At 35.8% G+C, this 12,272-nt stretch overlaps 1 protein-coding gene across 2 annotated transcripts in view; it reads left to right on the forward strand.

Moving 5' to 3' along the window:
* Window positions 1-802: 802 nt before the first annotated feature.
* Window positions 803-12,272, forward strand: part of POSTN (periostin) — a 56,467-nt gene continuing 44,997 nt past the window's right edge. For both annotated transcript variants that reach the window (XM_079779333.1, XM_079779334.1), the window contains exons 1-7: window positions 803-957; window positions 2,197-2,295; window positions 4,655-4,719; window positions 6,379-6,536; window positions 9,600-9,764; window positions 11,286-11,432; window positions 11,954-12,095. In XM_079779333.1, the coding sequence (XP_079635459.1) occupies window positions 839-957; window positions 2,197-2,295; window positions 4,655-4,719; window positions 6,379-6,536; window positions 9,600-9,764; window positions 11,286-11,432; window positions 11,954-12,095 (895 nt within the window). In that variant the 5' untranslated portion in view covers window positions 803-838. The remainder of the gene's footprint in view (window positions 958-2,196; window positions 2,296-4,654; window positions 4,720-6,378; window positions 6,537-9,599; window positions 9,765-11,285; window positions 11,433-11,953; window positions 12,096-12,272) is intronic.

Genomic DNA, 12,272 nt, shown 5'->3' on the forward strand with positions numbered 1-12,272 from the left:
TATGGGATACTTTTGCCCAGTGCTTATCAGTAGATTTACTACCTAGAGATTTTCAATATCATGTGAAGTATGTAATGAATAAGCAATAAAAGTAAAATGTTTTCCTTTTCTGCTTTGTTTCAAGACTTAGGGAAAAGTGACAGAAGTAGATCTATGTTAATTCCATCCATCCCTTGATATTTAAAGAGAGGAGTGAAATGGGAGGGATCTCCTCAGTAGGATTGCAAGGAAAATGTAGCCTCTTCTACACTTTTGTCAGCAAGTTAGAATTCTTGTTTCATATTTCATGTAAGTTTTAAATCCACATTTGTTTTTAATTAACAGCCACTACTCCTTTGTGATTATCAAACTTATATCTTCTTCTGTTTTCTGGTGAAAAAAAAAAGGAACTTTTCACTTTTGATGTGAAATAAATGTGACAAGATATGATAAGGTAAAATAATGATTGCATGAAGCACAGGGACATGTACTCTGAAAGGGATGGATTGAAGAATATTCCTTAAACCCAAACAAAATTATTTTCCATTAAAAGGCCCCTCTAAATTACCAAAGAATAAAATTGAAATATGAACATGAAATGAGCCAGGTATTAAAAATAAAGAGAATATAAATAATACAAATATCTTCATATGAGTAAAAATGAGGCTCAGTCTGTTCAGGAAACCTAACTAACAAAAGTGGAGTTTAGCTAGCAATTTGAAGCTGCTGATGTTTTTTGCAGATTCCCAAGGTTGATAGAGTGCTCCCTCCCACAGCTCTGGCATGTATATAAACTCTGAGCTCTCCAAAGCCTACTGCCAGTTCTCTTCCTGGACGAACTGCAAGGGAGAGGCTAAAGATGATTCCTTTCTTATCCATATTTTCTCTGCTCTTGCTGGTTGTTGTTAACCCTGCAAATGCCAATGGTCATTATGACAAAATTTTGGCTCATAGCCGTATCAGAGGACGAGATCAGGGGTAAGTCAAGTTATAACCGCCCCCCCCCCCCCACCCCTTAGCTTATTGTATGTACAATGATGCATATTTTTCTACTTATTACAAAGTAATAAGAAAAAAAATGAGTAGTCTGTGATTTTATGTTTTAAACTTTAAGAATTACTTTCAAAATAATTGTATGTAATTGCTTTTTATGTAATGTTATATAATTCTAATCTAATTAACATTTAACAGGGCATTTCTTTATGATGTAATTTATTCATGTTTTTCTTTTTTCCCAAAAATCTGGAATAAGATATTCAAAGTTAAAGAATTTGTGGTTAAAGATTCTCATTATGTAAACAGCTATGAAATATCTCACATGATGTTAGGAAAGTTTTTACTTAAGTTTTGTATAAAAATTTAATAATGGGTAACGTAACAAGGTCTCTGAATTTTCTGAAGCATTTAAGATGCTTTTAAATTTTAGGTTGAGTAAAATTGCAGACAATTTATATTTCTTAGAATAAATTCAGCTACAAGTTAGCATTTTGAAAGTTATGTCATAATTTAATATCTTAGCCAACCATTTAGAATTTTTTGAAAGGGATCTTGGGATTTTCATAACGATCAGAAGCTCCCTGCCTTACAGTGCAAATAAGACTTCCATCTATTTGAGAGAAAAAAACACTTAAAATTATGGCAAAAGATATTCTAATCTATTACCTCAATTCAAAGAAATAAATTTTCCTTTGTGCAGCAATATTATTTAAGTTAATTCTAGTCTTTATTTCATTTTATGTTGGCTTACCTAGAAATTTGCAGAATATAGTGTCTGTGGACATAGTAAAACTTGTATCTTTTATTCTCTAATCTCTCATTGTTTCAGAGAGCCCTAAAGGCTTCCCTTTACCTAAAATGATCACATGTTTGACTTAAAAGGAGTCAATGGATTATTTACAATTAAAAGTAATGAGATATGTGAAAACAAAATTGTATCAAACCTAATGCTGATTTTATAATGCTATTAGATTAACTTTTGGTAAACTGACATTTTATTCTCAGAGATGTATCATTTATTTTCTCTTTCCCATAGATTTTAGTTTTTCCAATGATTCAGTAAGATTGAATAAAATTCAGGTTTGTGCAAGACTTTAATTAAATCCTTGAAAATCAAATCCACGTTAACTCTTTTTGTAACCATTTTACCTATAGATATTAAAAAAAAATACTAGATGTCTTTATGACATTAATTCTCTTTCTTTTCTTCTATCTTTCAAGCCCAAATGTCTGTGCCCTTCAACAGATTTTAGGCACCAAAAAGAAATACTTCAGCACTTGTAGAAACTGGTATCAAGGTGCCATCTGTGGAAAGAAAACGTAAGTCTCATCTTTTTCTTAATGTGCCAGCTCCAAAGACAACACCATAATGTCTATGTCTTTCCTTGGACATACCTCCTCCATTTTTCTTGAAAAACCTCTCCCAAATTGTGAGCTTTCTAAAAAAAGGAATGGGTCACATACATGAATGAAAAAATTCTCCCTGCATTTCTCCATATAATAGTGGAATTCTCATTACTGAACCTATGTGTCATATAGGTTCAAAGGAGGCAAGTACATGGCAATGTGATTTGGTATAGAATCTGTGTGAGAGGTTGACTATGAAATTTTTACTCCCTCTTTTCTCTTAGGCAAGTCATTTAACCTTTATGCCTCAAATTTTTTATTTTATATTTAAAAAATGGGCTAAAAGAGCAAAATGACCTGAAATATTAGGGGTTTTGAGTCACAAATTAATGCTTACCTACAGTTATTTGGAAATTATCTAAAGTACTCTAACTGACCTCAGAGGTTTTATCAAAGCTAAAAGAATTTGAATATTTCATCTCTTCATTTAATTTCAAACCACGGGATTCCTAGCCCACCACTATAGCCAAAAAGCCCATCACTATAGCCAAAAAGACAATTACTCTTTTAGTTATATTTTTCACTGATTAACTTAAAATTGGAAAGCATGTTTTATTGCTTGATAAACCTACTTATTTGTTTAATCTGTTACTAACTATTAATAAAAATACACTATTGGGCATATAAATGTTGAAAACCATTCATGTGCTCCAAAATCTTCATTTTAAAATTAAGGAGCTGAGTCATAGATAGGATAAGTTACTAAGTCAAAATTATTACAGATTTTATCCTTAGTCAAGAAACAGTGGAAATGACTCATTGCTTCTTATTAATTTGGATCCCATCCTCAGTGAGAGACACCTTATGAAGCAGAGTATCCAAAGGAGGACCTGCTTAGCACATCATCATTAAACATCAGTTATCCTAAATTGTGTGGAAGGATTGGAGGATTGTTAAAAACTTATTCCTAAATTTAAAATATGAGTACAAATAATAAATGTGAAATCATTTAACCTCCTGGAGTCTTCATTGTTGTTTTTTTTTAACCTGTGAAATGTGAATTTAATAGTTACAGAGTTTCTGAAGGTAAAGTGAATGGATGAATGTGAAATAAGTATCTAACACAATATCAACTGTCCTTTTATTTTAACTATTTTAAACAAATGGATATATGCAGAAGGGAACAAGAGTTGTACATAGGATTATTTTTATTTCCAAATAAGAATCCTGTATTCAAGGCTGGACTGTACCTCCAAGGGTGAACAAATGTAGGACACCAGAGGACATTGCTGTCCATCCCCACTCATTGGCTTAATAGATTCTCAACTGGTGTTACTTTTTGACTAAGACATTATTTCTGTAGTTTGCAGATATTTGGTAGACTTGTGAGTCATTCACACATTTACAATTACAATCACAAGTCAGTAGTGATAATGATCTTGGCCATGATGCAGGCCAAGCCCCAGCTGGGAATTCCAAGGCTCTGGATTAAAAATCTTTGTTCTTTATATTTTTGACTAGAGACCCGGTGCATGAAAATTCATACACTGGAGGGAGGGTACCTCAGCCCGGCCTACCCCCTCTCATAGTCCAGGAGCCCTCAGGGGCAGGAGGCAACCCGGCAATCAGGGAAAGGTGATGCCCCCATCACACCTCTGCTGCTGCCACTGCTGGCAGAGCAAGCCTCGGCCAGCCCTGGTTACCTGAGCCTTGGGCATCCCTGGGCGGCTGGGCAACCACCATCAAGCCTTGCCTGCACCTTGGGCCAACCCTGGGTGGCTGGGCAGCCAACATCTGAGGCTTGCCTGTGCCTCGGGCCGGCCCTGTGTGGCTGGGGGCTGAGGGGACTGGGGGACTCTGGAGGCAGGCGCGTGGAGTGGCCCGACCTGCCTGGGGGAGGTCCCAGCCGTGCCACGCACCTGCCACCCCAGCAGGGCTGAGGGGACTGGGCGCCATCATTTTGTGGATGTGGGTGCTGCCATCGTTGAGGGCGTGGAAGTCAATTAGCATATTCCCTCCTTATTGTTTGTGGGTGTTGCCATCTTTGTGAGGGTGTTATGGTCAATTAACATATTCCCTCTTTATTAGATAGGATTACCATGAGGCATATTTGGAATGCACACTAAGTATATAAGAAAGGACCTGTTTTCTGACATATTTAGGGGAATTCTTTACTATATCTTCAAACTAATATAAATACCTTAGTGTCGAAAATAAACAAATGACTGATTTCTGGATTCTAAAAATTTTATAGTATATGCTTTACGAAGTTATGTCAAAATGTATTCTCTGTAGTTCCCCATTTTAATATTGATTTTCTTCTAATGCACAGGACTGTGCTATATGAATGTTGCCCTGGTTATATGAGAATGGAAGGAGTGAAAGGCTGCCCAGCAGGTAAATTTTTAGTTACTGAATTAAATGAGGAATTTGTATTGTTTGAGGAAAAAGGTTGAAGTAGCTTGTAGAGAAGTCAAATGTGTGTGTGTGTGTGTGTGTGTGTGTGTGTGTGTGTGTGTTTAGCATCATGATACATCCCAACTATGCCCCCATATACTTGTGTTAATCATTAATTTATCATGGCAGTAAAGTATTACAATGTAATTTGGATACATTGAATGCTGACAATGCAAAAGATGCTTAAATTAAGTTAGTTCAATTTTCCTTCATGAAAAAAATTTCCTCTACAAAATCTCTTTCTTTGAACATGTCTAGAAACATGTAGCTTTTTAGCAAGGCATCATCTTTTCTAATTGGACAGCTCTGGTTTTATAATGTTCCTCATTGAAAGTTGGTTTCCTAAAACTCTGCCTACTAGAGGAAGAAAACAGTTCATCTATTTCCTCTTTGAAATGGTAGCTATTCTGATATTCAGCACTAACCATCACAACATTTCTCCAGCTACCCTCTCTTCTCCAACACAATCTTCTCTTTTCTGGGGGAAGTGGGAGCCAACCCTACTTTCTCTAATGTTGCATAGACTTTGGATGTCTCACCATCATGGACATCAACCCATAAAAAGCACCCAGTCCAGTCATCTTTTTTCTGATTGTGATCCCAGATTGGTGTTTACAATTCATGTGGTTCCAAAAAGCTGAGAGAATATCAAGACAAATATCTCACTTTTGGGTGCCCCTGAACTTGGGTTAATATAATTGGTTACCATGTCATATCATTAGCTCATATTGAATTTTCAAATCAATTAAAATTTATTACAGGCCTTGTTTATATGAACAGTATCCAGTCAGGTCACTCTCAGGATTTTTGTTTTCAACTTAAGCATAGAACTTGCATGGAACCATGCTATATTTAATCTGTTAATTTTGACTAATTTTCTCCATCCTGTTGGAATATTTTTAAATCCTGATTTTATCATTTAATATATTAATTATATCACCTACTCTTATTATAGTCACAAGTGTAATAATCATTTATCCAATGAGATTGTCCAAAGTAGTAATTTTCAAATAGTTATAAAAAATAAGTTTCTGCACCAAGCTTAAGTTTGACATTGATTTATTTTTTTATACAGATTTGTAAATATATGTATAAATATTTCTTCTGGAAGTCGAAGAGAGCTATTCTGGACATGTGAGATACTTTGATCTATTTCAGAAAGGGCCCAAATCTATCAAAATTTTATTTCTATACACAACAATAACATACTATTTAAGAACTTTAAGCCAACATGAGAGAAAATATCACTTTTGCCATGAAATAATCAGAGATATTTACTGATGATTATAATTGAGCTATTATTGACATAGAAAGATTGACACCTAAACAGACTATATGTTAAACTAGAATGATAATTTAAAATTTATTTTTCCTCACAAGTATATATGAAAAGGGTAAATGAAATAATAGTTTTCAATAGTATTTTATTACTTAGCACTCCAAAGCCAGTTTTCTTATAAAACTGATGAGTCATTTTATTGCTAAAATTATCAATTCAGTGTATTGGGGAACTTACCAATAGTGTAAAGTTTAAATGCTTGAAAAATAATATTTTTGAAATAATATCCTAAATTCTTATTTATTTCTTTATTATTTCAGTTTTGCCTATTGACAATATTTATGGTACTCTGGGCATTGTGGGAGCCACCACAACACAACACTATTCTGATGTCTCAAAATTGAGAGAAGAGATCGAAGGAAAAGGATCATTCACTTACTTTGCACCGAGTAATGAGGCTTGGGACAACTTGGATTCTGTAATTCATTATTTTTTTAATATAATTACTTTTGTTGCCATTATTATTTTATTTTTAATTGCTTTATTAACTTGGAAATTAATAGAAGTTTATTAGTATATCTTTCAATTATACATATATGAAGATACATAAAAGGATGAGTTATTGAGGGTAAGGAATAAGTCATTTTCATATATCCATAAATAAAATTCAACATCCTCATAGACTAATAAAGAAAAGGCAAACTGAAAATGGACCACCGAACAAGCACTTGTTATTATTCTATTTTACTCTTTCTTTTTTGGTTGTGAGAAAATATATGTAATTTAAAATTTTTTAAATATATTTTTATTGATTTCAGAGAGGAAGGGACATGGAGAGAGAGATAGAAACATCAATGATGAGAGAGAATCATTGATTGGCGGCCTCCTGCATGCCCCCTACTGGGGATCGAGCTGCAACCCAGACATATGCCTTAACTGGGAATGGAACCTTTTGGTTCCTGGGTTGATGTTCAACCGTTGAGCCACACCCAGCCAGGCAATATATGTAATTTTGATATATCTAATAGAAAGGTAAGAAGCTTAGTGAAATTTGAAATTTTATTTGAAATTTGAAAGTATATTTTATAGATATACTTTATTATTTGAAATATATGTAAATATATATGGCTATTTAGAGATTGACAGATTTGTAAATATATGTATAAATATTTAAATGAAGTGTTGTAAACAATGCATTTTATTTTCAGACTTTTTGTGAATAGTCTGACTTACACACACCAAATTATGACTCAGTTCCCAAATCTGTAAAACTGGTATAAAAATGTACCATAACAATACCATATTATTTAAGAACTTTAAGCCAACATGAGAAAAAATATCACTTTTGCCATGAAATAATCAGAGATATTTACTGATGATTATAATCTACTTTCTACTTGATGAATTGATAGTTGCTACTACAGTAAAACGTACTTGGTAAAATTTAGGCAGATTCCTCTGGATAGTATCTTGTAACTATGTGGTTAATTGCTTGCATTATAGAACTCTCTCTTCTGGTTGTTTTTAACCACATTTCTTTTGCTGACTCCTCTTTTTCCTTGCCTTAAGAATGGGTGTTATTAAAGTCTGTGCAGTAGACTTTCCTCTTTATATACACTTCTGATGACTTCAGCTATTACTTTAGTGCAAATAACATGATATCTGTTTCTTGTACTTGCTCTTTTTGGAACTCCAGGAGAATATTTCTAATGTCCATCTTAATATTGTTCTTTGGATACATCATCTGTATCTTTAAACAAAAGGTATCTACAACATATAACATAAACAATTGTTTTTCTCTGTCTTTTTTCCACAATTGGCAATAGCAGTCTCAGTGTTTAGACTTGGATATTGTAAGTCATCCGTACCTCCTTTCTCTCCAGTTCTTACAAACTAGTTAGTCACCCATATCCCATGTTTCATACTCTTAATTATTCTATTTTATTATTCTATTTTACTCTTCATGTTTGCTATGCATTACCACCATATTAACCTTTCTAAGGCCCGTTCTAATTATTATAATCCAATGCCACAAAATCTTCAGTGGCTTCCCATTGTCAGTTTAATTTACACTTTACTCAGTCATTAAAGTTTTATGTGTTACTAGCATTCCCGTTGCAGGAAAAATCCTGCAATAGGATTTCCTGCTGCACTCTACCCCGCATCCGCTCCTCCCTTGTCGCCCGCCCCGCCTTCTCCGCCAGCCCGCCTGCTTTTCCCTTCGCCCCCGGCCCCGCCTCCGCTCCTCCCTTGTCGCCCGCCCCGCCTTCTCGGCCAGCCCGCCTGCTTTTCCCTTCTGCCCCGGCCCTGCCTTTGGTCCTCCCTTGTCGCCCGCCCCGCCTTCTCCACCAGCCCGCCTGCTTTTCCCTTCTCCCCCGGCCCCGCCTCCGCTCCTCCCTTGTCGCCCGCCCCGCCTTCTCGGCCAGCCCGCCTGCTTTTCCCTTCTCCCCCGGCCCCGCCTCCGCTCCTCCCTTGTCGCCCGCCCCGCCTTCTCGGCCAGCCCGCCTGCTTTTCCCTTCTGCCCCGGCCCTGCCTTTGGTCCTCCCTTCTCCTCCCCACGGCTTGCTTGCTTCTTCGAAGCTTTACTCCCTTCTGCAGCTCTTGGCTTCTTTCGACGCTGTCTTGATATGCAAATTAGCCACCATCTTTGTTGGGGTGATTTGCATACTCGTCCTGATTGGTTGGCGGGCGTGGCTTGGCTGGTGGGCATGCTTGGGTGTAGCGAAGGTGCAGTCAATTTGCATATTTGTCTATTATTAGATAGGATTGTCCCACATACTTTTCTTAATATTATCAGAGAAACTCAAATATGTGCTAACCCCACTAGATAACTTCTGCTCTCTTAATATTTATCAACTGGACTCAGAATAATCATTGCACCATTCCTATCCTATCTACCCTTCAATGCCTATCTGCAAATCTTGAAAAGTTGGCTTTCCTCATTTGATCACTGAAATATTTTTTCCTCCTTCTGTCCTCTATCTTATTGTGCTTATTTTTGCATGCTGTTATGTGATAAATACCTTAAAAGTAGAAACTTCACCTTACCTATCATTGTACTTCCCATAGCACCATGTACACCATGATATCATATATAATTTTGGATAAATAAAAAGGTACAGAATATTTGAATTCTTAAATTTGTTTTTGAATAAACATAAAATCATTTATTAAATTAAAATATTGTATGCAATATAATATTTTTGTTTTATTACTCAAAAATTTTTAAATGTCTGATAATTGTATATCCCCGTAAGCCTTTACTTTATATCAAGATTGTCACTTTATCAATATATACATTTAAAATATTGTTTTGTCTCTAAAAACGCCCAAGTGCTCTACCAGATTCAGGACCTTAACTGAATACCTGTACTTACAAAATTCCTTAATTAATTTAAATAATAAAAAATAAGTTATTTATGTCAGTTTGGTTTGCTCAGCTGGACAATGCAAAGATAATGAGAGAAGTGATAATGTAATTATAATAATATTAGTAATGAATCACAATAAAATAAACTTCTATAATTTTAATTTTTCCTAGGATATCCGTAGAGGTTTGGAGAGCAATGTCAATGTTGAATTATTGAATGCTTTACATAGCCACATGGTTAATAAGAGAATGTTAACCAAAGACTTAAAAAACGGCATGATTGTTCCTTCGATGTATAACAATTTGGGGCTTTTTATTAACCATTATCCTAATGGGGTAAGTTTCACCAGTAAACAGTACATTTCTAAGTAATGTTGCCCTTAATTTTTTCTGTACTATTTATATAATGTTCACAGAGCTAATAAAAGTTAGTAAATATAGGTGCTATATCATGACTTTGCCCCATGTTTAGGGCAGGTACATTATTGATTCAGTGACTGATTTCTACTAAAGAATGATAGTGAGGAAATATTAAATTAACAATAGACTTAGATGTTCTAAAAGAGGACATCTTAGTAGTTGATGAGCTTAAAAATAGTAATCAGAGAAAAATAATAAATAAGAATTTATCAGAGAATGTGTCAAAGAATAATCAGAGGATGAGAATTTCTTTATTCAGCCTCTGGCTACTATACTGATTTAGGTTATTGTGTATTTAGATAAGAATCTTTGTGTAAAACTTACAACAAGTTCATAGGGCTCTTTCAACAGTCAAAAAGTGTCACTGAAGAGGAAATATTTAGGACATTATTAGAATCATACTGAGTATATTTATACAATAATTGTTTTTCACTCTTAGAACTTATTTTAGGACTATTTAGACTTTTTATCTAAGTTACTAGAGGCCCCATGCACGAAATTCATGCAAGAATAGGACTTCTTTCCCCCGGCTGCTGGCACTGGCTTCCCTCTGGCACCCGGGACCCGTGCTTTCCTCGCAGCCTCAGCTTCATCCAGAAGGACGGAAGGATGTCCAGAAGGACATCCGGTCTAATTAGTATATTATGCTTTTATTATTATATACTAGAAGCCCATTGCATGAAGTTTCGTGCAATAGACCTTCCTTCACCTGGCTGCCAGCACCAGTTTTCCGCCAGCACCAGTTTTACTCAGGCCACCGCCGCCCCCCCGCCCCCCCCGCCCCCGATCGGAGTGCCTCCCGCCAGCGCGATCGGCCACCCCGAGAGGAACTCCGGTTGGGAGGCAGGTGGCCAGAGGAAAACTGCTGCTGGCGGAAAACTGGTGCTGGCAGCCATGCAATCGGCCACCCCGAGTTCTGCCACCGGCGCCTTCCGCCAGCTCCATCGGTCCTCTTGCAGTGCCTGCTGTTGGGGCCTGCGGGAGGAACGGGGTGCCACTCATCCTGTCAGCCCAATTGGGCACCCCAAGTCCCGCCCCCAGCCTGCCGCCGGCCCAATCGTGGGCATAGCGGAGTGATGGTTATTTGTATACTTCCCTTTTATTAAGTAGGATTGCTCTACATTAGAAATAGTTGATTACTGTATCTATAAAAGAAAATAAGAATCAAAGTAATAATTCAAATGAAAAATGCTTTTTTCTTATGTTTTATGATATGTTAAGTGTAACTATATTTGAGTTCTCTACTGGCTCTGTTTTCTCTTATTTCTTTTTTATGTATAGCAATATGCAAGTTTTCACTCTCAGAATTTATATTCAGAATGTCTTTCTTTATGCTAATTTTATTAGTATAAATTAAAAATAGGGAATGAGCTTGCTGTCTCAGTAGTCAATGGATAGCTCTGATTCTTGCACTTTGATTTTCCCAAATAATTATAGGTTGTCACTGTTAATTGTGCTCGAATAATCCATGGGAACCAGATTGCAACAAATGGTGTTGTACATGTCATTGACCGTGTCCTTACACAAATTGGTAACTCAATTCAAGACTTCATTGAAGCAGAAGATGACCTCTCATCTTTTAGGGTAAGAACAAGAAGCAACAGTAGATTGTCATGGATCATTGAAATTCCTTTTCTTTCTATGTCAGAATCTAAAAACAATAAAATGCTGTTAAACAAATCTGGCAGAAACACAACAAATATATTTCTTGAAATGAAAAGTTTTCATTTTACATAGAATAAATCATCTCATATGAAATAATATTTAGTTGGACAACATAGATAAAAATGATTAGTTACATGACTGCAGTATATTTAGTACACTTAGAATGTGTATTTCTTAGTTATTTTCTGTACTGCTGGATATTGCTACAGTAGTACAAACAATGGCAGAATTGTCATTTTTATAGACATAGTTTGAAAAAAGATGGAAAGGACATAGTTGGTATGCCAAAAAGTACTATAATGTTTCTATAAAGTATATAGAGTAAACTTCCATGGTTTTCTATAGAATGAGCTCATTCTTGTCAGCTTAGGCTAAGTGACTTGTAATTTTCTTTTGGATTTATAATGTGCAAGCATCTAAAAAGCACAATTGTGTTTTAGGCAGCAGCCATCACATCTGATATATTGGAAGCCCTTGGAAGAGATGGTCACTTCACACTCTTTGCTCCCACCAATGAGGCCTTTGAGAAACTTCCACAAGGTGTCCTAGAAAGGATCATGGGAGACAAAGTGGCTTCTGAAGGTACAAAAATGTTTTCCTATATGGGAAGCTTCCCAGAATTTCAAGAAGAAAATAAAAAAAGAGATTGCCATGCTAATGTTATCAGCATTGATAAGCAAAGACAAAAAAAAATTTAGGTGAACTATAAAAATTTTAAAAAACAAAGTCTTTGAAAGCATATGCAGAGTAATTTAATAA

The sequence above is a fragment of the Cnephaeus nilssonii genome, assembly GCF_951640355.1.
Source record: "Cnephaeus nilssonii genome assembly, chromosome: 8".
Lineage (NCBI taxonomy): Eukaryota > Metazoa > Chordata > Mammalia > Chiroptera > Vespertilionidae > Cnephaeus > Cnephaeus nilssonii.